General features: G+C 52.2%; 1 protein-coding gene and 2 long non-coding RNA genes across 7 annotated transcripts; 1 reads left to right on the top strand and 2 right to left on the bottom strand.

Moving 5' to 3' along the window:
• Positions 1-458: 458 nt before the first annotated feature.
• FOXRED2 (FAD dependent oxidoreductase domain containing 2) lies at positions 459-21,318 on the top strand. Of its 5 annotated transcripts, XR_006708651.1 has the most exons (9): positions 479-1,703; positions 3,302-3,553; positions 3,684-3,947; positions 4,880-5,046; positions 8,286-8,451; positions 9,731-9,972; positions 11,784-11,954; positions 12,351-12,456; positions 15,621-15,738. XR_006708651.1 is itself a non-coding variant. In XM_045463078.1 (8 exons), exons 1-8 carry the CDS (start codon positions 1,156-1,158, stop codon positions 15,866-15,868), a joined length of 2,058 nt encoding a protein of 685 aa, XP_045319034.1. In that variant the 5' UTR covers positions 459-1,155; the 3' UTR covers positions 15,869-17,484. The 5 variants fall into 5 exon arrangements, 4 of the variants coding, with proteins under 4 accessions (XP_045319034.1, XP_045319036.1, XP_045319035.1 ...); XM_045463078.1 differs by lacking the exon at positions 12,351-12,456 and having other exon boundaries at positions 459-1,703; positions 15,621-17,484; XM_045463079.1 differs by lacking the exons at positions 12,351-12,456; positions 15,621-15,738 and adding an exon at positions 18,374-21,318 and having other exon boundaries at positions 478-1,703.
• LOC123590187 lies at positions 8,434-9,867 on the bottom strand. Its single transcript, XR_006708652.1, has 4 exons — positions 9,753-9,867; positions 9,534-9,589; positions 9,196-9,324; positions 8,434-8,543 (listed from the first exon to the last, which is right to left on the bottom strand). It is a non-coding gene; the product is annotated as an uncharacterized LOC123590187 (long non-coding RNA).
• LOC123590188 lies at positions 11,093-27,325 on the bottom strand. Its single transcript, XR_006708653.1, has 3 exons — positions 26,270-27,325; positions 11,898-11,967; positions 11,093-11,520 (listed from the first exon to the last, which is right to left on the bottom strand). It is a non-coding gene; the product is annotated as an uncharacterized LOC123590188 (long non-coding RNA).

Genomic DNA, 27,325 nt, shown 5'->3' with positions numbered 1-27,325 from the left:
CGCTCCTAAACTTCCATTTTGGCCAGTGGCTACACAATGTAGGAAACAGAATCGCCTGCTTCTCCGGGTTGGTGGGACAATCAGCCAATCACGGATGTTACTTTGCAAACAACAGACTGAAACCCTGTAGCAAACACCTGTTAATTTCTTTTTTCTGTCCTGACTTCTCTAACCTGGCTTCCAGGCTCCCCAAACTGGGTAGCCAACAAGTCTTTGGCGACGTTAATAGCAGAGTATAAGAACTGGGTTTATCTCCAAAAGTCACCTGCCCCTGTGCCTCACCTACACGTGGAGACGTACAGCTTTAAAACGAGAGCCCGGCGCCACCAGCCTCTGGCGGCTCCAGCCCGCTGGCAGCACGTGCGCGCCCGTCCCGCGCCGCCGGGAGCCCGCGGCCCCCCCGCCCGTCCCGGCGTGCTGCGCGCCGCGCACGTGACCCCCGCCCTCTGCCATTGGCCGGGCGGGAGGGGCGGGGCCGCCGGGGCGACCGCGGGCAGAGCGCGGCCCCAGTCGACTGCGGTCTGCCTCCCGTGCGGCTGGGACGTTCGCGCTCCGTGCAGGAAAGTGGGTGCTGCAGACGTGGGCACCGCGCACGCGTGGGGAGCGGCCCCCGGGGAGCCCGCGCCGGCAGGACTGCGGCCTAGCGCCGCGTGGCGACAGGTGTTCTGGGGCATCCCTGTCACGTGACCGGGGAGCACGGCGCGCCCGGCACCTGGAGGGGGCGGGGCTCGTGCAGGCCACACCTCCTCCGGTCCAGGACCTGAGGACGGGGGCGTGGCCAAAGAAGCGTACCTGGAGGGTCTCAGCTGGGGAGGGCCCGGGAAGGGTGCTGGGCACCTCAAATTAGGGGAGGAATGGGGGAACACCCGCCCTCGTACTACTATGGCAATAAGAAGGAGGGTGGCGCCCCTGGGAACCGAGGCCCTGGAGGAGATGGAGGCGTTAGGGATGCCTGGGGGGAGCCCCAGATTCGAGCTTGAAAGGATGAAGGCAGACAAATGAGCTCAGAGGGCCTTGGGGTGTGGTCCTGGCCCGACTTCAGATTGCGGTGGGCGAGCCCTTGCCCCTCTCTCGGTCCCCAGCCCTTCGCTCATCTCCCCGGTCCTGGAGGGACCAACCAGGGTGCAAGGCCCCACATCCCTGGTCTGCCACAGGATGAGCCTCTTGGCCACGGCCGGGCTGTGGGGCCCGCCCGGGCTGCTCCTGACCTTCGCCCTGCACCCAGCTCTGTGCTTGCGCCCAGCCCCGATCTCGGGGCCCCCGCACCGGGACTACTGCGTCCTGGGCGCCGGGCCCGCGGGCCTGCAGATGGCCTACTTCCTGCAGCGGGCCGGGAGGGACTACGCGGTGTTTGAGCGCGCCCCGCGGCCCGGCAGCTTCTTCACGCGCTACCCACGCCACCGCAAGCTCATCAGCATCAACAAGCGGCACACGGGCAAGGCCAACGCCGAGTTCAACCTCCGCCACGACTGGAACTCTCTGCTCAGCCACGACCCCCGGCTGCTCTTCAGACACTACTCCAGCGCCTACTTCCCCGATGCGGGCGACATGGTGCGCTACCTGGATGACTTCGCAGACAGGCTGGGGCTCCACGTGCTGTACAACACGACCATTGCCCACGTCACTCTGAACAAGGATCGGCAGGCCTGGAACGGCCATTACTTCATCCTGACGGACCAGATGGGCCACGCACACCGGTGCAGGTAAGGAACCTGGCCCCGGAGCCGATCTGCTGCCACCCCTTGGTTGGCGGGTAGGTTTGGAAGAAATGAGAGAATACGCGCATTTCTGCCACTCCTTGCTCCCACTGAAATCCAGTGCTAAGAGGTTCAGCTCACCCAGCATTGCCCAAATGTGTCCAAAAAAATTATGATCAAATGTGCGTGGAAGATACTTACCAGCTCTTTCCTGCAGGATTTGTCAGTGTGTAAGACCTTCGTGTTCACTGTGGCACTCCGGCACTGGACATTCAGCATTGCCAAAACATATGTACCCACAAAGCTCTTTTGGCAGAACATCTCCTAGAACTGGTGTTCCCCAAAATACATTGTGGGAAAAACATCCAGCAAGTGTTGGATGGGCCCGGTGGGATTTCAGGACCGAACAAGAGTGAGAGGTCCAACAGGCAGTGCCACCAGCACTCGGTGTTGGCTGGCTTTGGCTTGGGACGAAGCCCGATATTGTGTAGACAGCCCAAACTCGGGGTCACGCACCGCACTGCCCTTATTTAATCCCCACAAGGACCCTGGCGGGGAGTTCTCTGGTCCCAGTTTTACAGATGAAGAATTGAGGCCCAGAGAAGTTGATTAACCGGCGCTGTGTCACACAGTTTATAAGCGATCCAGCTGCAGTCTGACCCAGGCCGTGTCTTCCTGACCCCAAAACCTGTGTTCTTCCTGCTGTACCAGACTGCCCCCTCCCTTCCTGGCCATTAGCCTGGCACCCGGCTCCAGGCAGGTGCCCAGAGTTCAAATTCTCATGCCTTTTGCCGGAGGCCCAGCCTTGTTCCTTGCTTGCTACAGCCCCGGGGAAAGAAGGGTAGTGCCAGCTTGGACCCTTGCACTTAGACAACCCAGCGACAGCATGGGGGCGTCGGATCCGAGCTGCGTGGACAAGGGTCAGAAGTTCTGTTTTTGAAACCACCTGTTATCAAACCAACCTGCAGGCCCCGCAGGATCCCGCTCCCGGCTGTGCCCCTACTGGACTGTAATGCCCACCAGTATGAAGGGCAAGACTCGGGAATCAGGCTGATCCGGTTTCAGGTTCTGGCTCTGCTGTCGTGGGCCTGCAGGGCCTGTGTCTCCTCACCTGGAAAGCAAGCCAGATAACCCCAACTCAGGGTTGCTTTAGGCAGTAAGTTGATGCACAGAACACTTAGTAGTTCCTGGGAACTACTGCATCTGCCTGGCCGGTCAGAAAAGAGAAAATAGACCACCGAGTTTCATTGTCACCCCTGAGGGTGACAGTGGCCCTAACGGCCGTGTCCAAAATTAGGTGAACAATTCAATTTCTCACGTGTCACCTCAGGGAGTCAGGTTGATTCTCATGTCTGGGATCATCCCGGGAACATGGAAAGGAGACTGTCCGCTAGGGTGGGCTCAGCGAGGGTGGGGGTTACGTCTCTGATACTCGGGGATGGGTCCCTAAATGGATGAAGGAATGGACGTTCTCCTGTGTTCTTTCAGGAGCCAGCAGCCTGCGCGAGGCGGGCGAGCCAGGCAGCTAATCCAAGGAATGCTTTTCACGTAGTAGTCTTACGGCTGAGAGACTAAGCCATCTTCCCTCTGTCCTCTCCCTGCAGCGTCCTTCTGGTAGCCACCGGTTTGTCAGTCCCCAACCAGGTTGACTTCCCGGGCTCCGAATACACGGAGGGATATGAGTCTGTGTCCGTGGACCCCAAGGACTTCGAGGGTCAGAATGTGCTGATCCTGGGGCGGGGGAACTCTGCCTTTGAGACAGCAGAGAACATCTTGGGTGTCACCAACTTCATCCACATGCTGAGTCGCTCCCGCGTCCGGCTGTCCTGGGCCACCCACTATGTTGGAGACCTCAGGTATGCTGCGTGGCTGCTTGTGAATCAAAAGCCCTTCCTGACCCCACCGGGCCAACCACCCCTTCCTCTGAGCCTCCTTGTCCCCCGTACGGACTCCTTTCTCTCTCTTGGCATTTTCCTTGGGCCCCAGGGCCATCAACAACGGCCTGCTGGACACCTACCAGCTGAAGTCCTTGGACGGGTTGCTGGAGTCCGACCTGACGGATCTGGCCATCGTGAAGGACCGTGAGGGCAAGTTCCGCGTCACCCTGAAGTTCTTCCTGGAGGAAGGCAACCAGAGCGCCGACGCCATCACCCTCCCCCAGGACGACAATGACAACTTCGCCATGCGCGTGGCCTACGACCGGGTCATCCGCTGCCTGGGCTGGAACTTCGACTTCTCCATTTTCGACAAGTGAGTCCAAACGGGGGAGGAGCTGGGATCACTTAGCAAATCCCTTCTGATATCTCCCCTGGGGGGGGGGGGGGGTGGAGAGTCACCGTCCAGTGGGCCAGCAACGGCTTTCAGGACTGCGCCGTCACAGTGGATGTAGCTGCTGCCTCATCTCCCACCCAGGACATGAGCTGTCTGTCCTCACAGGGACCAATGGCCCTGAGGCCCTCCATCGGGTAGCAGCAGCAACGGCGGGTCTTTGTCTGCGTTGTGATCTTCTGCCCAAAAGAGGGGAAGATGAGCCGAAGCAGAATAAAATGGTGAATTTGCTGCAAGGTGGCTAAGGACGCAGGCACTGGTGTCGGTCTGAGATTCTCCGCTTAGCAAATCTGCGGGCTCTGGGACAGTTACTTAACCGTACTGTGTCCGGTCTCTTCATCACTAAAACAAGGATCATATTTTCTCACAGGGCCACTGTGAGGATTAATCCAGAAAGTACTCGGCACATATTCTATGCTTAACAAAATGGTGGCTGCCAACGTCACTTACGATTGTGAACTACCTTGCTTTAGACATCGCTGCCCCAGTACCTTGGCAAGGTTTGGTATTAAAGAATCTGTCCAGTGTCTCACTTTTCTCTGGCCAGAACACAGGCGGACAAGGAGAAGCTGGAAGGCCTCAACCAGACTGCCATCCCATTAAGTCAGAGCCCAGAGCCTAAGCCTCCAGTCAGGCTTGAATCCTGGCCCCATCCCTGACCCGCCACAACTTCAACCTGAGCCTCGGTTGTCCTCGTCTGTTAAGTAGAGATAATCATGCCCACCTTCCAAGGTCATGGTGTGGTTTAAATGCGACAAGGGATATAAAGCACTTAGACTTAGCTCAGGGCTGAGCGCAGCATACGTGTTTCATACACAGCAGTGATTTCTGTTAACCACACTTTCCGCTCACAGGTCCCTCCGACTGTCTTCTGGGGGTGAGTTCAGCAAGAAGTACCCGCTGGTGAAAGCTAGCTATGAGTCCAAAGGAAGCCGGGGTCTCTTTGTCCTGGGTACCGCCAGCCACTCGGTGGATTACCGGAAATCGGCCGGGGGCTTCATTCATGGATTCCGATACACAGGTGAGCCCGGCAGAGAGAATAAACCCCAGGGTTTATAAACATACTCCTGATTTCCAGCAGCCTCGATGAGATGGCTTATCAGTAGTCGATAGGTCGATCTGTCCGGGACAGATGGCAGCATGTTTTTGTGGTCTGAGTAATTTGTCTAGGAAAGTGTCAGATGAGGTATGAAAGTTAAGTACATTGGGAGTTGGCAAGTTACATGCTTGAGTCCCGTGCCATCGAGGTACCAAGTATTGGCAAGAAGGCCAAGCTTGGGGGGTGCTGATGTGGGTTCCTCCCCTGCTGGGTGGTCTGAGAGGTGAGGCTTTATGACCTCTCTAGAAGCCTCATCGGGACGGCCTGACATCAGAGATGTAATCGAGGTGAACTTTCCGCCCTCAGGGCTGTTGTAAGGACTAAATAAGGCAATACCCGGGGACCTGTAGCTATGAAGCATTACACACAGATTCTCTGGGTACCAACAAATTTCAGTCAAAATTGCAGTCGAATTAAATCAGTCGTGAGAGTATAAATTTTCTGCACCTCAGGCAGGCTATTGGATGGGTACTTGGTTGCATGGTGAGTGTTATGTGGACCAGTTGACTTTGCCATAGACACCACAAGGCTTCCCGCATCCTGGCATTTCCGTGTTTAATTTGATGACTCCCAGTGGCTTAATGTTCATTTTTGCATTTGACTATCCTTCCTGTTTGGCAGGGAAAAATAACCATGTTTGATTTCCAGACAATGTATTTTATGGCCCACGGGTGATGGGTGCTGTCGGAGAAGGAAAGCAGAGAGAGTGTTTCCCGTCTATAAGCCAAAACATCCGCAGATCGAATACAAACACACACACCCAGAAGGAGAAGCATCTGTCCCTTTAGCTGTGTCTCCCCGATAAGAAATCCTTGGGGCGCCTGGGTGGCTCAGTCAGTTAAGTGTCCGACTTCGGCTCAGGTCATGATCTCACTTTGGCTCAGGTCCTGATCTCACGGTCTGTGGGTTTGAGCCCTATGTCGGGCTCGGTGCTGGTAGTTCAGATCCTGAAGCCTGCTTCACATTCTGTGTCTCCCTCTCTCTCTTCCCCTCCCCTGCTCGCTTTCTTTCTCTGTGTCAAAAATAAACGTTAGGGGCGCCTGGGTGGCGCAGTCGGTTAAGCATCCGACTTCAGCCAGGTCACGATCTCGCGGTCCGTGAGTTCGAGCCCCGCGTCGGGCTCTGGGCTGATGGCTCAGAGCCTGGAGCCTGTTTCCGATTCTGTGTCTCCCTCTCTCTCTGCCCCTCCCCCGTTCATGCTCTGTCTCTCTCTGTCCCAAAAATAAATAAACGTTGAAAAAAAAATTTTTTTTTAATTAAAAAATAAATAAATAAAAATAAACATTAAAAAAAATTTTCATAACAGAAAAAAAAAAACCTTGGTCATTGTTCCCATGCATGTTACCCTCCCTGCGCCTGCTCTCCTGACAGATCCTGCCCCCCCCACCTACTTCCTTCGGTCCCCTGACCTTTCCCCAGCTCACATACTTAATCCTCACGGCACCCCTGTTATTTCTGCACCATTTTTCCAGGTAAGGAAACTGGGGCACGGAGAACTTAAGTAACTTGCCCAGAGTCACCGAGCCAGTTGGCAGAAGGGTAATACGAATGCACACGTGTCTGATTCTCAAGCTCACAGCCGACCACGAAGCTCCAGGCAAATGGGAAGCAGTCCTGGGTTGCTGTGTGGTCACTACTACCGGCTGAGGATCCTGCTGGGGGAGGGGTGACGTGGCCCACACATCCTGCTCAGACCCGAGAAACGGGTCCCACGGGAGACCAGAAGCAAACAGTAAGGCAGAGGAAAGCAACAGAAGATAAAATGTGAACGGCACAGACCAATACCACACGGAAGGACGGGCCAGACGCCCGGCCCGGCCCCCTCCTGTATCTCTTCCAGCTGCCTGCCAAAACACCCTTCCTATAAACAAACAAAAAAATCTTCTCTTTCCCCTGCTTACAGCTTAAGCCGCTCTTAGTGGCTCCCCTCCTCCCCGGGGAAGGCTCCAGCTCCTTGGCGTGCCGCTCCAAGCTTTGCCAGGCCCCTGCCAGCTCACCTTTCCAGCCTGGTCCCTTGCCTGCTTTTCAGAACGTGCCAGGCTCTCCCAAGATTGTGGCCCCTTTTGTCAGAGGACCCTCCCCAGACACCACTGGCTGCGCGGTTCCTCAACCTTGTGCAAAACTCGGCTTAGCCATCGTTTCCTCCAGAGTCGGTTGTCTGGGGAGGCCGAACAGCTTCTCCCGTGACTGTTGGCCAGCTGAGTCTCCCGTCACATGCATGGTCTGTCTGTGTTCTTGCCTTTCTCGGATTTGGATATCGTGTTGATTTGTTTTGGAAGAGCAAGCCCGATTCCACAACTGTGCACGGCAGCCCCAGATATGCGGCAGAACATCTCCCTGTCATTTCAGACAGCTGTCACTGTGCTGTCCTTCCATCAGTAGAATTTAGGGACAGCTTGGATTTAGACTCTGGAGGACGGGAGGCACTGAAAGGTTTCCCAGCTGGGAGTCTCTGAGGGGAACAAAACCCCGGGAAGGGGAGCGGGGTCAGAGGGAGGCTCAGGGTCCGGGGTTGACCTAGCACCTGTGAGGTGTAGCGTGGGACATCCACGTGCAGGGGGCCTAAAGCGGGGCCGGGCCCACTCTGGCCTGGAGCCGGATCCAGCCACTCCCATCCATTCAGGTACCCACTCGGGCTGTTCTCGTGCCGGAAGCAGAACTGAGTAGTGCAGCCAACCGAGCTGTAGAGCCCAAAATACGGCCCATCTGGCCCTTGGTGGGAAACCTTGACTGACTCTGATGTAGAGCCCAAAATACGGCCCATCTGGCCCTTGGTGGGAAACCTTGACTGACTCTGCTCCAAAGGCATGTTCTTTTTTTTTTTTTTTTTTTTAAGTTTATTTATTTTGAGAGACAGAGTAAGAGCTGGGGAGGGCCAGCAAGAGAGGAGATGGAGAGAATCCCAAGCAGGCTCCAAGTTGCCAGCACGGAGCCCAGCACGGCCTTCGGACTCACAAACTGTGGGATCATGACGTGAGCCGAAGTCAACAGTCGGATGCTTAACCGACTGAGCCACCCAGGCGCCCCGCCGGAGGCATTTTGGAGCCCCACACACAAGCATTATTGAGCCCCAAGAGGTTGGCAGGGGCCGTGCGTCCCTCGGGGTGGTGAAAGATGAAATCTGAAGTATGGCATGCTGTTCCTCCCTTTGGCCGTTTCAGCGCGTGCTGTCCACCGCCTGCTGGAGCATCGCCACCACGGCGTCGCCTGGCCCTCCACCGAGCACCCCGTCTCACAGCTGACGAGCTCCATCGTCCGGCGCATCAACGAGGCTTCTGGGCTGTACCAGATGTTCGGCGTGCTGGCCGATGTCGTCCTGCTGAAGGAGTGAGTAGCCCAGCTCCACCATTCACGGGTCGGAGCTCTTCTCTGCCTATCCCTGGCATGGAGTGGCCCAGTGGTTCCCTCCTAAGTGAAGCCTTCAGGGAGCGGGGGCAGGGGCGGGCGGGGGGAGGTGGAAATCAATGAAATCAACACCACAAGCTCGACAGACAGACGGACCTGGGTGTGCCTCCCAGCTCTGCTGCCTTCTGCCTGTGTGACCTTGGGCAAGTCACTCAGCCTCTCTGAGCCTTTCTCGCATCTGCGGAATGGGGATAATAACCCTTACGTTGCAGGCAGGAGTAAAGGTAACTGGTAGACCGCACTTGGCACTGAGCAGATGAGCAGTAAACCGCAGCGATGCGGATGAAGGGTCTCCCTCAGGCCAGGACCGTGTTGTCTCCTTATCGGTTAAGTGACAGGTGGCAGATCACAGACAACACACGGAAGAGCAGGGATGGAGAAGGGTTCTCAGAGGACAGGTCAGACGCAGGGGGCATCTCTCAGAGGGAGCAGTCCGACCCAAAGCCAGGGAGGGCGACAGCTCGCCAAGTTCAAGGACACGCGAGGAATTCGCCTGTGCTCAGCACAAGGTACCCCGCACCCTGACTCCTCTCTTCCATACCCACTCTCCACACTCCGACTCGCCCCACACCCCGTAAGCGCTGCCTTCAAATTCTGTCAAGAATCTGACCACCCCTCACCCGCCCCGGTGGCGCCGCCTTGGTCCAGCCCCCCAGCATCTCTCACCTGAACCACCTACAGCCTCGCACCTCTGCCCGTGGTCTGCTTTCAACACAGCAGCCGGGCGGTCCTCTTAAAACCTGAGTCACACACGTTCATCTCTGCGCAGCACTCTCCAGGGGCCGGTGGCCTTCCCTTCTCAGGGAGAAAGCGAGTGGGAGAACCCACGTGAAACCGAGCGTTCCCGTCGTGGCACCCACAAGCCCTCCTCGACCTGCCCCCAGCCCTTCTCCTGCCCCTCCGCTCGAGGCCGGCCTGCCTCCCGTCCCTCGAAGACGCCCAGGTTCCCTCCCGGGGCTTTTCCGTGACTGGCCTCTCAGCCGGGTCACCCTTTCCCCAGATACCTTTCAGGTTACTCAGAGTTTTCTGGAATCTGTCTCCCGTGTAAGTCGGGGTTCAGCTGTGATAGTAAGGCTCAAGTGAGGTGTGTGCAGAACAATCGGAGCCCGTAGACAATTGCACGAGAGGCACGCGCGCGCGCCCGCCCCACCTCTGCCGCGGCACTGAGGGTCTTGGCCACCCGCGCTGCCCTTATCCCCAGGAACGCCACGGCATTTGAGTACCTGGAGGAGCTCCCCGTGCAGATGCTGGCCCAGCTGGAGACCATCACAGGAAGGAGGGCCAGGCACGGGCTCTTCGTCATCAACATGGAGTATGGCAGAAATTTCTCTGGGCCCGACAAGGACGTCTTCTTTCATGACCGGTCCGTGGGGCACACGGAAGACGCGTGGCAGTCCAACTTCCTCCACCCCGTCATCTACTACTATAGGCACCTCCCCACCGGTGAGCCAGACCTCTGCTGTCCCCCGACACCGCTCGGCCCCCGCTGCCCGTTACCTTGTCACCGCTAAGCCCTCACACAACACTTTCAGCTGACAGGAGGACACGGGGCGGGGAGGGCACTGGGGACTCTGCCCACAGAGCAAACGAGGCACAGGGTCCACGAGTGAGAAACGACGTTCCCAGGTTCTGGCGCGTACCGTGACCTGGGCAGGCCACACGTGGAGTGTCGTGATCTCCTCCAGGCGCCACGGTCTTGCTCTGTGTCTCCAAGGGAGGCTGAGCGTGGAGGGGGAGGGGACCTGGAGACTGACTCTCAGAGGGCGCAGGGAAAGGAGCTGGACGTGATTAACACAGGCGTGCAGCATTCCCAGGCTGCCCTTTCCTTGCTGTGTGGCCTTGGACCGTTACCTACACTCTCTGAGCCTCCGCTTCCTCATTTGTAAAGTGGGGCTAACAGAATTGTGTGAAGATAAACGAGATTAAAAAAAAACACAGAACATGGGGCACCCGGCTGGCTCACTCAGTAGAGCATCCAACTCTTGATCTTGAGGTTGTGAGTTCAAGCCCCCACACTGAGCATAGAGATTACTTAAAAATAAAATAGGGGCGCTTGGGTGTCTCAGTCGGTTAAGCGTCCGACTTCGGTTCAGGCCAGTGATCTCACAGCTCATGAGTTCGAGCCCTGTGTCGGGCTCTGTGCTGACAGCTCAGAGCCTGGAGTCTGTTTCAGATTCTCAATCTCTCGCTCTCTCTTGCTCTCTCACTCTCTCTGCCCCTCCCCTGCCCACGCTTTGTCTCTCTCTCTCAAAAATAAACATTAAAAAAAATTTTTTTAAACAAAGTCTTGGGGCACCCAAGTGGCTCAGTCAGTTAAGCATCCGACTTCAGGTCAGGTCATGATCCCGCAGTTCATGGGTTCAGTCCCTGCATCGGGCTCTGTGCTGACAGCTCAAAGCCTGGAGCCTGCTTCGATTCTGTGTGTGTGTGTGTGTGTCTCTCTCTGCCTGCCCCTCCCCTGCTCATGCTCTGTCTCTCTGTCTCTCTCAAAAATAAGTAAATGTAAAAAAAAAAAATTTTTTTTTTAATAAGATAAAGTCTTTAAAACAAAAACTGAAAACACAGGATGTCAGCACGGTGCTTGGCACAGAGTAGCTACCAACAGATGAACCCCCCTCCCCCCTGGGGAATGTGATTCCTGCCCCAGAAACTAAAGAGCTGTCCCTGGGAAGAGGTATTCTAAAAACAGGCAGAGGTAGTATCAGCAGGTCAAAGTGACAGGAGTGCAGGCTTCTATTCAGAATCAGGAGTGACTCCTACTCAAAGCTGTCCAGCAGTGAAATGGGTCACCCCCGGACATCGAGTTTCCCAGTACGAGGATGGTCGAGTCGCGACTTAATGGCTGTCTGCCCGGGACACCACTGAAGGGAGTCCACACCAGGTGGGAGGCTGGACTAGATGAGCCCCCAGACCCTTCTCGCGGGGCCTCCGAGTCTCCTCAGAGAAAGAGCAGTTCTGAAGCAATCACCGTGGCCCTCAGTCCATGCGCGTCTTAGAAAAACACCAAGTGCAAGTAATTAGTCTTGGTTCTGCTTTCCGATACCACAAGGAACAGATCCAGTCCCTCCCTCGTGCCAACCTTGCAAACACAGAGATGGCCGTTGAACAGGCCGGCCGCTGCCCAGCGCAGAGTGTGGCCAGCGAGCCGAGCGTGAGGGAGCGCGGGAAGCACCTGGGATGTGTGGGAACCACGCTGTCAGCTCCAGGATGGGAGCCCGCCGGGCCCTGACGCGTCTCCCCTCTCGTCCCCACAGAGCAGGAGGTGAGGTTCCGCCCTGCCGACTGGGCCCTGCCTCGGCCCACAGCCATCCACCACATCGTGGAAGATTTCTTGACGGACTGGACCGCCCCGGTGGGGCACATCTTACCTCTGAGGCGCTTCCTGGAGAACTGTTTGGACACCGATCTGCGAAGCTTCTATGCAGGTAACTTAAGTTCCTAGAAGAACAGAGTCGGCGAGCTGGAGGTTGAAAGAAGACCAGGTAGATCCGTTTCCCCTGAGGTTTCAGGATTCACATCTAGAAATCTAAACTTGAGAATTCAGTTATCCACGGTGTAGACTAGATGTCCGCAGAAATCTCTCCCAGGACAGCACACCTGAATTGAATGTCATTTTGTTTTTGTTTTTGTTTTTTTCATTTTATTTATTTTAGAAAGCTGGGGAGAGGGGCAGAGGGAGGGAGAAAGAGAGAGAATCCCAAGCAGTCTCTGTGCTCAGCGTGGAACCCGATGCGGGGTTCGATCCCACGACCCTGGGATCATGACCTGAGCTGAAATCAAGAGACACTCAACTGACTGAGCCCCAAATGTCCCTTTTAAAGAACTGGCAGGAAAAAAAGGGAACTCTCCAGAGGCCGGATGCTAGGAAAAGCATAAGGCCATTGCTGGACGTGGCCTGTCACCAATCATCAGTAGCCTAGAGCCCGGGTAACTGACAGCACTTGCGGGTGGGAAGGTAAAGCAGCAGGGTAGGAGGTCTGTTTAGAGACTCTCACATAAACTTGGATCTCAGTGGATCCACTAGGAGGCACAAAACACTCCCAAGAGAAGATGATGGAGACTCATGCTTTTGGGCTCTGGGTAGAGTAAGGGAGAATCTCTCCTGAGAATTTCTTTTTTTTTTTTTTTTAATTTTTTTTTTAACGTTTTATTTATTTTTGACAGAGGGAGAGAGGCAGGAGCATGAGCGGGGGAGGGTCAGAGAGAGGGGGAGACGCAGAATCCGAAGCAGGCTCCAGGCTCCGAGCCGTCAGCACAGAGCCCGACGCGGGGCTCGAACTCACAGACCGCGAGATCGTGACCTGAGCCGAAGTCGGACGCTCAACCGACTGAGCCACCCATGCGCCCCTCTCCTGAGAATTTCTAACCACTAAGCCTCGCTCACGTGAGTGTGGGGCCAAACTTCACACCATCGGTGTGCAAAAATCACAGATGTAAATGCAAGGCTTCTGTGAAGAAACACACTTTAAAACTAGGGCTCAAAAAAACATTCCCACAGATGAAGCTCCAGGTTAAGGTGAACCCGTGTCCCTCCCCCACCAAGCAAAAAGCACTTAACATATAAGGACACAAATAGCCACGAGGGAGGGTCAGTAGAAAAAACAAACTGTGGGATCAAACCAAAAAAACTGTGGGAATTGGAAGAGTTACAAACAGAGGAGACAAAGTCTGTCTAAAATATATAAGAAAAATGGAGTGCCTGGGTGGCTCAATCAGTTAAGCATCTGACTCTTGATTTCAGCTCAGGCCGTGATCTCACAGTTGGGGAGTTTGAGCCCCAAGTCAGACTCTGCACTGGCAGCGTGGAGCCTGCTTGGGACTCTCTCTGTCTCTCTCTGCCCCTCCCCTGCTCGTGCATGTGCACTCACTCGCACCCTCTCAAAATAGATACACTTTAAGATAAATTTTAAAAAATTAAACATATAAGGAAACAAACAGATTCTTAAAAATATAATTGACTGGTCAGCTTTCAGAAAGATCCAAGTAAGACTTCTGGAAGTGAAAAAAATGTGTAATTAGAAACTCAACCGAAAGATAAAGTAGCACTTTAGACAGAGGTGAAGAGAGAATTGGTGAACTGGAAGATAGCATTGACAGAAGTCTGATGATCCAGAGGGAGAACTGATTGAAACAAGCCAAATTTTTGTCTTTTTTTAAACCCCCCTGAATGCCTAGGACATCCACTCTTTTGTGTTCAGCAAACATCTTTTGAACATCAGTTGTATATCAGGCACTATTGCTATCAAATCAGGTTAGAGATGGTCGGTATCCTCTCAACAGCCTCAGTCAACTTTGAAATAAAAATGCGTATATTAAGAGAGATGGCTTGGGGCGCCTGGGTGGCTTAGTCGGTTAAGCATCCAACTTCAGCTCAGGTCATGATCTCACAGTTCATGAGTTCCAGCCCCGTGTTGGGCTCTGTGCTGACAGCTCAGAGCCTGGAGCCTGCTTCAGATTCTGTATCTCCCTCTCTCTCTGCCCGCCCCCACTCACAGTCTGTCTGTCTGTCTGTCTCTCTCTCTCTCTCTCTCTCAAAAATAAACATTAAAAAAAAATTTTTTTTTAAGAGAGGGATGGCTTGAAACAATAGTTTAAATTCATAGTCTAAATATACGTAGATGCTCAGAGGTAATTCGTAACACAGGGCTAAGCAGCTTTGAAGGGCTGGCGTCCACAGACTATCAACCGTGACCACACGCTTGCACGGGAAATTACGTGATACAGGTCTAAAGATCTCAGCGACAAAATCCCTGCCTGTTTCTCGAGGTTTCGGGAGTACACGAAGACGACCGTGCCTGTTAGGGAGTGTATCCCACCCTGGGGCACGGCCACCACAGTGCCTCATCCGGGCCTTGTAGCCTCCTGGCTCCCACCCCCCAGATCCCGCTCAGCACTGCAAGCCACTGAGCGTCACTGCCTTCACCTTGGAAGAGTCCTCCCGCCTCGGGGCCAGCTGGCAGGGAAGCGGGCTCTCCTCCACCCCCTTAGCTGATGTGCAGCTGCTAGCTTTGGCCCCAGATTCTGCTGGGCTCCTCCGCCCCCTGGCCCCTGCAGAAGGGGTGACGTATGTCACCGGAAGGTGGTGCTTGCCAAAAGTCTGCCGCTCCACCGTCCTCCCCTGCACCTGCGGTCTTCCCTGCTCAGGACCGTTCTCCCATGGGCCGTCCGTGCACAAGTCAGAAATAAAATAGGAAATACTATCCGTGTAGCTCCCTACAGCCTGTTCACCCATGCAAGCCTCACAACGTCCTTTGTAATGTGCCTGTTTGGGGCGGGGGGAGGGTGTTTTTGTTTTTGAGATCTAAGCCTCAAGACAGTTTTGGACATTTGCTCCTTGTCATCTTGTCTCTAAATCCCTGAGAAGACTGAGCCCCTATCCGTTTCGTCTTTTCTGTTTTGTAAGTGAAAGTTATGTAAGCGCTTGGCTAAAAGACTTCTCACTTACACCCTCGTTCCCCAGAAGGAACCGCCTCTTGCTCTTCTGGTGGTTTCTTCATATCTCTGAATCATAAACATCCACAGCTGTTTCCTGATAGAGCAGACTGGATCTGTGTGCCAACTCTCTGCTGTGGTACAGACGAGGGTTTACCAGTTTCCTCTGCCCGCCCCGCATGGTGCTTAGAACACAGTGCTTCGCACAGTGCTTTACACACGGTCTGTGCAACCCAGACAGTGCTGAGGTGGATAAATCCTCGCAGGCAGCTCTGAGCTCAGGATAGGACTGACCACCCAGCTCCTGGCCCCAGCCAGGCCAGCTTCTAGAAGAAAAGGCCGAGGGGTCTGCTTCAGGGTGGCCGAGCTCCCAGCTGGGGCTGGCTCCCTGCAGAGCACCGTGTTGGGCCCAGACCCCTGGGAGCTGAGTCATATCTGTGGTTTTTGCTTTCCATTTGGAGCCTTGTTCTTCCAGAATGTCCGGGAAGCCTCCTATTCTTGGAACCTCGGGGAGGGACGAGATCCGTGGCTACTCAGATCGGATGGGAGGTACCCACAAAAGTGAGCTCCCAGCTCAAGGCCTGGGTGAGGCCCCGGGACGTCGGCAGCCCCTCCTCCTCTTCCATCTTATTCATTTATCTCCTTTCACTTCTGTGTAGAGTCCTGCTTCCTGTTTGCCCTAACACACCAGAAGCTGCCTCCCTTCTGCCAGCAGGGGTACCTGAGAACGCAGGGGCTCGTGGGAACTGAGAGCCTCCGGCGGCACGGAGAGGAGCGCAGGTTCCCGCAGGGCTATGCCACCGTGGGCAGGCGCCGCGAGGACGGGGCCCAGGGGCCCGAGGGTGGCCCCCTGGCCCCAGGGCCTCCGCTACTCCAGCCCCACGACAGCAACAAGGAAGAGTTGTGACAGCCAGCCTTCTCCCACCCAGGCCCACAGCTGCGCCTCTGTCCCACCATTGTGGTTGCCGAAGACCACTCAGATTGTCACAGTGACCAAGAGAACACGCAGGGGGCATGTCAAGGCTGAGGGAGGCCAGCCAGTGGTCTCCCCTCCGGTCTGGTGCCTGGGAGGTGGGGTCCAGAAAACAGCATCCTCTCCCAGGTGGGGTCGCCTCCCACAGCCAGGCCCATCCGCAAGTGGACTGTCCTTGAGCACCAGGCTGGCTCAGTTCTGTCCCCGTCAAGCACCCAGCGGTTCCATTTCCTTCTGGTCTTCTCTTCAGATAAACCAGGATCCCGCCTGCAGATCGTGTCACAGGCGGAACTGTCCTCATCTTCCTAAGGGTTTGTGGCAGGCACTTTATAAAGCAGACGCTCTATTGTCCTCAACCATCTCAGGCAGGTGGGACTGTCACCCTTGATGAAGATATCAGCCCAGAGAGGGTAGGTGACTCCCACGAGCCCCTGTCTGGGGTGGCCCTGAGGCCTCCACCCTGCCCACCTCGCCACTGCCTCTCCCTGCCCCGGCCTCTGTTCCCAGAACCCAGGGGGGCCAGCCCAGTTTATCATCTTAGGCCCAGCCGCTGTCACCAGGCAGAGACGGGACAGCTCCTGCCAAGCCACCTTATCTAAACAGGTTTCTCCCTGAGCAGCTGTACTCAGAGCTGCGCCCGCCCCAAGACTGCACTCCCCGACTTAATCTTCAACCTCTGCGTTCTCTTCTCTTCCCTCCTGCTCGGCACCGTGCCCTTGCCCTCTGGCATCCCGAACAACGCTCTGCCTCTGGCCTGCCCGAGCACGTTTTGTAAAACTGTCACCATGCTATCTTTCAGAGAGGATTCTTTCCGAGGTGATTCACCTGCTGTTTGTACGGAGCCTGGCTCAGCAAGGAGGCATTTCCAACTGCATTTGTACAATAACAACAATGCGATTACTTTCTGGTTCTCTTACCTCTTCTCGCTCTTCCTCCCCAGAAATCTGCTCCCTTCCTACACTCCTGTCAGGCATTTTTGTCCCATTTAGGAGTAGATCATGGAAAGGAAAGCATTTGTACATAAAATAATCATGATGATTTTTCAAAGCTCAGGACCCTAAATGATTGCTTCTTCACTGGTTCTTACTGTCCCCGTATGTGTTCAGAATTCAAGGGACACAGGCTTTCTGGATCCAGGGCCCTTTTCTGGGAACATCCTCTTCCTCTCTCAGCCTCCGCCCCCGGGCCCGCTGCTTGTCTGCAGACCCCTCTCCCTCCAGTCGTGCAGTTAAAGTAGTGACACTCGGCAGTCTGAGCCTGGAGGGGAGGTACTTCCCTGGGACGATACTTGGCATCATTTGTCCAGGGCTGAGCCATCTAAGGATCTCTCTCTAACCCCAGGGGGCTGGGTTCACCATAGTTCATACAAATTACATGTAAACCAGATATGGGGCCCGTCAGCCTGGCCGCCCTTTTCCAAAACGTTTTGTAAAACAAATCCTTGAATTCAGACTGTTCCCGTAAGGTCACACACATCACACACCTAACCAGTTACCAACGGCGGCTAAGCTCCTTGTGCCAATAAAAGTTCAAGGTGCTTCAACAAATAATTCACTGACGCCTGTGTGACATCTGCTTTCTCCCATCATCCGCCAGATCGTGAATTCCATCAGAATTTCAGCCAGCCTTGTTTGTGTTTCATAAGACATGGTTTCATGGGTTAGCTGATTAGAGATGCCTTCCCTGGTATTTTCCTTGTAAAACTGATAAGTAATTTGGAAAAGAAAATAGGGGCGCCTGGATGGCTCAGTCGGTTAAGCGTCCGACTTCGGCTCCGGTCATGATCTCGCAGTTCGTGAGTTCTAGCCCCGCGTTGGGCTCTGTGCTGACAGCTCGGAGCCTAGAGCCTGCTTCGGATTCTGTGTCTCCCTCTCTCTCTGACCCTCCCCCGTTCATGCTGTCTCTGTCTCAAAAATAAATGTTAAAAAAATTTTTTTTAAAGGAAAGAAATCTCATTTCAAACCCCTAGTTCATGCTATACTTCGAAATTAATTCCTGAGGAATTTTTTAAAAGCCATACAGAAATTGGGGGCACCTGGGTGGCTCATTTGGTGAAGTATCCAAGTCCGGCTCAGGTCATGATCTCACGGTTCGTGGGTTCGAGCCCCGCATCGGGCTCTGTGCTGACGGCTCAGAGCCTGGAGCCTGCTTCAGATTCTGCCTCTGTCTCCCTCTGCCCCTACCGCACTCACATACTGTTTCTCTCTCTCAAAAATAAAGACAAAAGAAAAAAAAAAAAGCCACACAAAAACTAGAGGTGGAGAAGCGGTGATATCACAAAAGAAAGGACTGTCCCAAGTTTAGAAGCCATGAAATGATTCCCCAGAGGAAAAGGTTTTACGTTTCCACCCCATAGTTAAGTTTCTTAAATTCCACTTAGTTAACATATAGTGTCATATTAGTTTCAGGTGAAATTTCTTTTTTCCTTTCTTTCTTAAGTAATCCCCACACCCAATGGGGGGCTCGAACTCACAACCCCGAGATCAAGCGTCCTACTCTCCACCAACCAAGACAGCCAGCCACCCCCACCCCAGCCATATTTCATTAATAGGACTCTTAAAGGGGTAGAGGCGCCTGAGTGGCTCCAGTCAGTTAAGCATCCTGACTCCTGATCTCGGCTCACGTCCTGATCTCACAGTTCGTGAGTTCAAGCCCCGCGTTGGGCTCTGTGCCAGTGAGAAAAAGGACTAGTCAAGCAAACTATGGACATTCACCCAACAAAATACTACGCAGCTCTCAAAAACGCCCAGAGGTGAAGACCGTACGGTAAAGATACACGTGTGACAAAGTCCAGCGAAAAGAAGCAGGACATGAAATTATAGTTGTGAACTACTTAGAACTATATATAAAACTAGAAAGCCACCCACAGGGGAGACTCTGGCAAGGACAGATCACAAAATGGCAACAGTAGTGGTATTAGGCTTGTGGAGGCTTTTTTTTTTTTCCTTTCTCTTTTGTCCAAATTTGTGGTTACGCTCTATAGTGAAATAAATTCTTTCTTTTTAATCATCTCTGGGGGGATGCCTGAGTGGCTCAGTTGGTTAAGCAGCCGGCTCTCAATTTCAGCGCAGGTCGCGATTTCACGGGTCACGGGATTGAGCCCCGCGTTGGGTTCTGAGCTGGCAATGCAGAGCCTGCCTGGGATTCTCTCTCACGCTCTCTCTCTCTCTCTTGTTTTTTAAAAAATAAAAAATCATCTCTGCTTTTGGGATTTAAAATTGCTAGGGGTGAGAGGATGGGGGGGGGCGGTGGTGACCCTCCCAGGGGACATGCTCTGCCCCTGGTCCCGGGGGTGCCCATGGTTTTATCCCTCTCCCAAGTTGAGAAACCCCTGCACCCAGTGTCAAGGGACTAGACACGGCCAGTCTAGAGAAGGAAATTTTAAGTGATGTGTACTCCAGTCCTGCAGTGTTTGGACTGACCCAGCACAAGAGAGGAGATCTCTGGGAGCATCCTCCCTCCCCAAGTGATAGAAAAGGAAAGAGAAAAATCCTCGTTTTCTTGTGGAGGTTCCCTGGGTGTAATCTCCAATCCACTGTAGAGCCCCCAAGTCCTTTGGTCTGACGAAAGTGAGGGCATAGCCAATTGAGTCACCAAGACATGACTTTGCTAAACCAATTCCAACTTCTAGTCATTTATTGAGTACTGACTGCGTCCCCAAAACTGTGCCGTGGTGGTTTCAAAGACAGGTTCACAAACTCTTTGATACATCCTCAGAGAGATGGACTAATTCCCCTCCTGCTGAGTGTGAGTGGAACTGAGTGATTCACTTCCAGCAAATAGAGCAGAGGTGACAGGACGTTGGGACACCTGGGTGGCTCAGTCGGTTAAGCCCCCGACTCTTGATCTTGGCTCAGGTCATGATCTCTGGGTTCGTGAGGCCGAGCCCAGCATCGGACTCTGCAATGATAGCTCGGGGCCTGCTTGGGATTCTCTCTCTGCCCCTCCCCTGCTCGTGTGCTCGCTCTTTCTCTCTCTCTCAAAATAAGTACATTTAGAAAAAGAAGTGACAGGATGTAATTTTCAAGGTTACGTTATAAAAAGACTCTAGCATTCACCCACCAAGAGACTGTTTTCTTTCTCTCTCTCTCTCTCTCTCTCTCTCTCTCTCTCTCTGTTTCATCACTTGCTCAGGTTATAAAAAGACTAGAGCATTCACCCACCAAGAGGCTGTTCTCTCTCTCTCTCTCTCCCTCTCGAGTCGCTGGCTCAGGGCATCCGGGCACGGATGGAGAGGTCCACGTAAGGAACTGAGATCTGCCAAGAGCCATGTGCGTAAGCCTAGAAGCAGACCTACTCCCACCCAGCCCTTGGATGACTACAGTGATGGCCACCACCTTGAACGCAGCCTCATGAGACACCCTGAGTCAGAACCCCCCACCTAAACCACTCCCAGATTCCTGACCCACAGAAACTTTGGCGTAATGCCTGTTGTTTTAAGCTGCTAAGTTTTTGTGGGGGGTTTTGTGAGGGGGGCGTTTTGTTACACAGCGATAGATAACTAACACATGCACTAACCAGCTTTTACCTGCGTTAACTGTTGCCACAACCCTAAGGGGTAGATATTCCTATCCTAGCCTCCATTCTCAGGCTGAGAACAATTACACAGGTGATTTGCTTCGAAAATCCACCTCCTTCCAGCCGTCCTCTAAATATTAAGTCATGAAAGCAGCCATCTCATCACCTGTGGGCTTCCTTCTCATGAACACTGGGTGACAAGACATTAAGAGAGCAAACAATCCTTCAAACCTAAGACACGGTGAAGGGTGTGTGGTCCCACAGGATGGCAGAGAAGTGTCAAAGTGCCGGTTACACAAAACATACCCTCGAAAACAGTATTCAGCCACTCCCATCAACCAGACGTCCTGTGATACAGGCGGGGCGGGATGGTTCAGATGGGGACCTGAAGTCTGGACTGTCCACCTTTCTCCAGGCTTCAGCCTCAGTTAGGATCCTCAGTTCTCTGACCAATTACAACATCATCCCCAAGAGCCAAATTGGATTCTTCCCGAGAAAAGAAACCGTAGGCTGCATCATTTCCCTGCAGATGCTTATTTTTTTAATACAGTAAAAATGCTGACTGGGGCAAGGCTTTTGTCAGACTGCAGGCTTTAAAGAAGCATTTAATTCAATCTGGCACCCCAGACGGAATGTAAATCTGCCACAGAGTGAAGCTGATGGGCAAATATATGAGATGCTTTAGCCCAAGTATTTAATCCAAGTACATCACACGACCAATCCATCAACCCTGAAATAAAAAAAACAGCATGTAACAGATGTATTTAAGCAGGGAAGAAAAGACCAGCAGAATATCCTGTCTCGCTCCTTTCTCAGTTCTGCATAAGTAAAACTGATTCGCCTGCTCTTCTGGAGAAGGCCCCAAGTTTAGTGCTTCGTGCAAAATGTTTCAGAAGTCTGTTACCTGTTTTTTCATTCTCTTTGAGATGTCACCGTCTCAGACCAGTCTCTCGGGTCGTTCCAAATTATTATAAATTCATTAGATGCAGAAGAGTCTCGCCACCAGAAAAAAATTAATGGCAATGCAATCTATCTTGAAATTTCAGTGTGTGGTAGTCTGTCGTTGAAGTTTAAAAATGAAGCAACTACGGAGGCACCTGGGTGGCTCAGTTGGTTAGGCTTCCGACTTCAGTCATGATGTCGCGGTTCTTGAGTTCAAGTCCCTCACCAGGGTCTCTGCTGTCAGCGCAGAGCCCGCTTTGGATCCTCTGTCCCCCTCTCCTGTCTGTTCCCTCTACCCTGCTCTTTCTCTCTCTCTCTCTCTCTCTCTCTCTCTCTCTCTCAAAAATGAATAAACATTAAAAAAAAAAGAAAGAAAGAAAGCAACTACAAAAATGTATGAGATGAGCTCCTTAACACCAGCCATGTTTAAGTTTTAAATAAGTCAGTCTATCAGGAAAGGAAAAGGTGCCCAGAAGCCTGTGCTATGAAGCACTGTGGTAGGTTAAAGATGGCCAAAGACTTTATGACAATTCCTGTCAAGATGTGAGGTCTCTGCTCCCTCCCCTTGAACTAGGGTGGCTTCTGGGACTTTTTGGACCAAAAGAACATGGTGGCAGTGATGCCCCACCAATTTCTGGGCACAGGCCCTTGGAGACTGGCAACCTCCACTACTTCTCTAGGAACCCAGCCAGCATACTGAGAGAGGCCCACGTAAAGACGAATTGAAGCATCTAGCCGAGCTTCCAGCTAATAGCCAGGACCAACTTGCGCCATATGGGTGCGCCATCTTGGAAATAGATCCTCCAGTCCCAGCTGGGCTCCCCATGTGGAGTGGAGATGAGCTATCCCTGCCGAGCCCCACCCAAATGTCATACTTGGGAGGAAAATGATCCCTGTGCTATGCCACTAAGTTTTGGGGTGGTTTGTTACACAGCAATAGATAACAGGGATAGTCACCCCAGGGTGGCTATAAGGTGGCTCCAGTGAAGGTACACTTATAAGAGCAGATACGATAGTTGTAATAGCAACTGTGGTTTGTTTATGTTTATTTATTTTTGAGAGAGACAGAGACAGAATGCGAGTGGGTTTGGGGCAGAGAGAGAGGGAGACACGGAATCCGAAGTGGGCTCCAGGCTCCGAGCTGTCAGCACAGAGCCCGACGCAGGGCTCGAACTCACGAGCTGTGAGATCACGACCTGAGCCGACGCCAGACGCTCAACCGACGAGCCACCCAGGCGCCCCTGTAATAGCAATTGTTAATAAGCTTTTTGTAATTACAAAGATAATTACAAAGCACACTCATCGAAAAACTCTTGGTAAAATATAGCTATGGTATTGCACCATTTAATATGCATATGCTGAGGGATCAATGAAAAAGAAAAGTGAAGGGCGCCCAGCTGGCTCAGGCAGAAGAGCATGCAACTCTTGATCACAAGGTCATGAGTTCGAGCCCCACGTTGGGTGTAGAGATTAAATACATAAAAATAAGTAAATAAATAAATAAATACTTTAAAAAATAATTGTAAGAAAATAAATAAAAGTGAAGGAAAGAGAAGCACGAGCCAGTTAAATAAAGGAAGCGAGTCCATGGAGACTCAGCCCTTGTTATGTGGTTGCCTGAAACTAACTGGTGGAAACTCAGGAGTCTGGTGTCCGTCTTTGCCTCAGTAAAACCACAGGTAGCCTGCTAACTATCGTACATTTGTGCGCATCAGCAAGACAACCCAGTATTCCACTGAGATCAAACGCTCTGCACTTGAAAGGGACTTTCACCTAGGCAAAACGAAACTGGCCCAGCACAACTTTTTTTGATCAAAGGACTCTCCTCCAGCATCAAAGTCTTCCCAACTTTGTCAGGCATGAATTGATCAAGAAGGGATATGGCAAATGGAAGGATTATTGGACTTGAGTCAAAGAGCCCTCACTACCTGCATGTTTGTGATCCACACGCCTTCCTTTGGAGAACCCACTCAATGTCCACCCAACTCTATGGGACCACCCATCACAGTGGAGGCAGGGAGTGAGGGTGAGGGGTAGTCAGACACATAATGCAGACTGGCCAATCGGAGACTGCCCTACAGTCGGACATGTGACCCAAACAGGTCCAATCAGAGTCTTTCCTGAGACCTGACGGATGGACACTGGGAGGGAGAGGGACTTTCCTATTTTCAGACTGTCAACCCAAAGCTGGACTTCTTGTGACTGCTAGTAGGCATCTCTCCCACGACATGGAGAATGAAATCAACATGATGAGGAAATCAAAACAAGCAATGGAAAGCCCACAGAGCTCTGCAACATTATTTGGGTCCTGATCCCACTGTACCTAAGCTAGCTGCATCCCTGAATGTGCCAGTTATGTGAGCTAATAAGTCCCTTTTCGTGAGCTGGTTTGAGTTGGTTCCTGACCTTGCTGGGTGAACTGTGGAGACCGAGCGGCCATGGGGCCTCGACCCAGCTCCTCCCAAAAGTCGCCAAAGGTTCTTGGTCTTGTCACAAGAAGAATTCAAAGACAGACACGCAGCACAAGCAGGAAGGTTTATTAAAAGGAAAAGTACGCTATTGAGATGTGAGCTCCAGCAAGCTCAAGAGAGAGAAAGACAGCTGTGTCCCTGGGGTTTGGGTTCCTATCTTTTATCGGCAGTTGGGAACTAGGGGGCAAAATATTCATTACTTGCAGCAGAGAAACAGGGTTTCGCACTTTTTCTTCCTAATATGGTCAGAGGTTTCCTGTTACGGTGCACGCCCGCCATCTTGGGCCTGTCTGGTTTGATCTGGCTTCTTGTGGCATGCTGCCGGGACAGGGCCCTGACAGCTGGCCACAACTTCCTCCTTGCTGGCCTCCAGGTATCTTGTTCGAACCTAACTGCCTACTGTAACGCGGAAGAATCCTGACTAACCCAAGCCTCAAAGAGGGCCATTCTTGGGGACAGGGTTAAGGGACTTCCATTCATACACCAAAACTGAAGAACCTCTCACTCCATTCTTCTTTCTCTCTCTGTCTTTTAACACACATTTGCTGAGTGCCAACCATGTTCAGGCTCAGGGCTACGTGGAGCATGAACTCTTGATCTCAGGGTTGTGAGTTCCAGCCCCCTATTGGGCGTAGGGATTCCTTATAAATAAAGTATTTTTTTAAGCAATAAAGTAATAAAATCTTTAAAAAAAAAAAAAAAACTTTTACTGGGCATCTAGGGCTAAAATGGAGAATAAAAGAATCAGAATCCCTTTCCTCATGGAGTTCATAGTCCAGCAGAGAAAACAGACCATACACTTAAGCAGTAAGAGTCCTCAGGATACAGAAAGTAGAGCGGGGCTGAGGGATTACATAAACTCCTTGCCCTGATCTACTTCCATTTCCACCTGTGATACTGTGACTTAAAATAAGAAAAATATATTTGGTTTTCATCTCCATTTCTGGCACAGAGCTTCTAAAACCCTTGGAATTTCCTAAGTGACAAGAGCGATAAAGGTGTCTTTTGCTATTCAAACCAAGGCCCTATGAGCCACCCTGGAGTTTCTGTTTATGTGGGGACTTTTGGAAAACCCCTAAGGATGGGAGCTGGTTGCTGGGGGAACCATCCAGGTGATCGGAGGACTGGAACTTTTAGCCCCACCCTGTCACCTCCGGGGGAAGGAGAGAGGGGCTGGGGATTGAGTACAACCACCAATAACCAGTGATTTCATCCATCATATCTTTGTACTGAAAGTTCCATTGGGGCGCCTGGATGGCTCAGTCAGTTGAGCGGCCAGACTCTTGGTCTTGGCCCAGGTCATGATCTCACAGTTCGTGACAGCGAGTGGAGCCTGCTTGGGACTCTTTGTCTCCCTCTCCCTGCCCTTCTCATGCACTCACTCTCCCTCTCTCTCATAAATAAAAAAACAAACATTTTTTAAAAAGAAATTTCTTATCAAATATATTCACTAGTTTTTTTTTATATGTACACAAGACATATATTAAATTTTCTTTAAATAAATCAAAAGGAGGGGCATCGGGCTGGCTCAGTAGGTAAAGCATGGGACTCTTGATCTTGGGGTAGTAAGTTCAAGTCCCATGTTGCATGTGGAGATTACTTAAAAATAAAATCTTTAAAGGGGCACCTGGGTGGCTCAGTCAGTTTAGCATCTAACTTTGGCTCAGGGCATTATCCCACAGTTTGTGGGTTAGAGTCCCCCATCGGGCTCTGCGTTGACAGCATGGAGCCTGCTTGAGATTCTCTTTCTCTCCCTCTCTCTGCCCCTTCTGTGCACTCTCTCTCTCTTTCTCTCAAAATCAATAAGCAAACTTAAAAAAATAAATAAGATCTTTAAAAATCAATCAGTCAGTCAAAAAGAACTCTTGCAATAAGCATAAAATAAGGACTGTGAGTGAGGAGAAAAATTGTTTCATTATTCCGGGGTCAATCAGAAAAACAAGCTACACAACGCATTTCAGATGAGGACAATTAATATAGAGAATTTGTTGGGGGCACCTGGGTGGCTCAGCTGGTTAAGCATCCGGCTTTGGCTCAGGTCAAGATCTCACAGTTCATGGGTTCGAGCCCTGCGTCGGACTCTGTGCTGACAGCTTCAGAGCCTGGAGCCTGCTTTGGATTCTGTGTCTCCCTCTCTCTCTGCCCCTCCCCTGCTCATGCTTGCTCTCTCTCTCTCTCAAAAATAAATAAAACTTTATACATATATACATATATATGTATATATATGTATATACATATGGAGAGAGAGAGAGAGAATTTATAATATAGGCATTGAGGACCAAAAAGGCAAAGGGAACACAGAGATAACTCAGGGATAATATGTGCAAACCCAGCACCATCCCTGCCACCTCGGGCCGGAACCCAGACCTCTGAAAAGGAGGCATGACTTGCCTAGTGTCGGTACCTCTCGAGGCATATGATGCATCCAGTTCTGAGGTCCCGAGGAAAGCTGGAGGCTGGAACCAAGGGCTGCCGCCTGGGAGAGGAGCCAGTGCTCCGGACAGTAGTAAGAACGGGAAGCAAAGAGGAAGGAGCAAGTCCCTTCTCCCTCCTCCCGCCTTCTTGTTTCCCTCCAATGACCCTGAGTGGTGGAAGCTGGCCAGCAGGCAAAGGCGCGGTGTAGTTCACAGGTCTCTAGTGCTGTCATCACAAAGCACAATATGGCAGAGTGGATCTGGAGTGGAGAAACAAAGCTTAATAAGAGGCACAGCGGTGGTCTTGTTTCTTAGTGACACGTGAAATGATTGCACAATGTGTATCTGACGGCCCCTTAGGGTCTCTGAAATAAGGGAGCTAAGCTATTAATATGGTGGCCATTGCAAGACCCAAACCACGAGTGATGGACAAAAGATGCGCTTAGTCCTCCCCAAACGCAACAGTCACCATGAGCAGTGCGGAGCGGGTACGTGGCTCCACAGACTGAGGGACTCAAACTCCTACCATTTTTCTCCACCATTTTCAACAAAGGACTTGAACACCGTGGTCCAAAGTAGTTACTCCAGCTCCAGCCGACACACCCACATTCCAACTAGAGAGAAAGGGATGGCGTGCCCCCATCCTTTTATTTATTGTTTTTTAATTACTTATTTATTTTAAGTAATCTCTACACCCAACGTGGAGCTCGAACTCACGACCCCCAAGTCAAGAGTCACACACTCCCCTGGCTGAGCCAGCCAGGTGGCCCCATGCCCCATCCTTTTAAAGCAGAGGCTGGCAAAGCAGAGGTTGGTAGTAACCCATGGGCCAAATCTGGCCTACTGCCTGTTGGTGTAAATAAAGTTTTATTGAGACCCAGACATGCTTATTCATCTACGCATTTGCCCATTTCTGCTTTTGCGCTTTCAACAACAGAGCTGAGGCGTTGCAGCAGAGACATTAGGGCCTGCAAAGCCTAAAGTATTTAACCATCTGGACATTTAAAGAAAAAGTGTGCTGACCCTTACTTTAAAGGAACAGCCTG

Source organism: Leopardus geoffroyi, chromosome B4 (genome assembly GCF_018350155.1).
Source record: "Leopardus geoffroyi isolate Oge1 chromosome B4, O.geoffroyi_Oge1_pat1.0, whole genome shotgun sequence".
Lineage (NCBI taxonomy): Eukaryota > Metazoa > Chordata > Mammalia > Carnivora > Felidae > Leopardus > Leopardus geoffroyi.
Note: the sequence above shows the minus strand (reverse complement) of the source record. Positions and strands in the feature narration are given on the sequence as shown.

What these genes read in the sequence shown, in the direction of transcription:
- FOXRED2 (XM_045463078.1), top strand. Translation starts at nt 1,156, where the DNA reads ATGAGCCTCTTGGCCACGGCCGGGCTGTGGGGCCCGCCCGGGCTGCTC. An exon ending in GGCCACGCACACCGGTGCAG is followed by an intron (nt 1,704 to 3,301) that starts GTAAGGAACCTG and finishes CTCTCCCTGCAG; the next exon opens with CGTCCTTCTGGTAGCCACCG. An exon ending in GACTTCTCCATTTTCGACAA is followed by an intron (nt 3,948 to 4,879) that starts GTGAGTCCAAAC and finishes TTCCGCTCACAG; the next exon opens with GTCCCTCCGACTGTCTTCTG.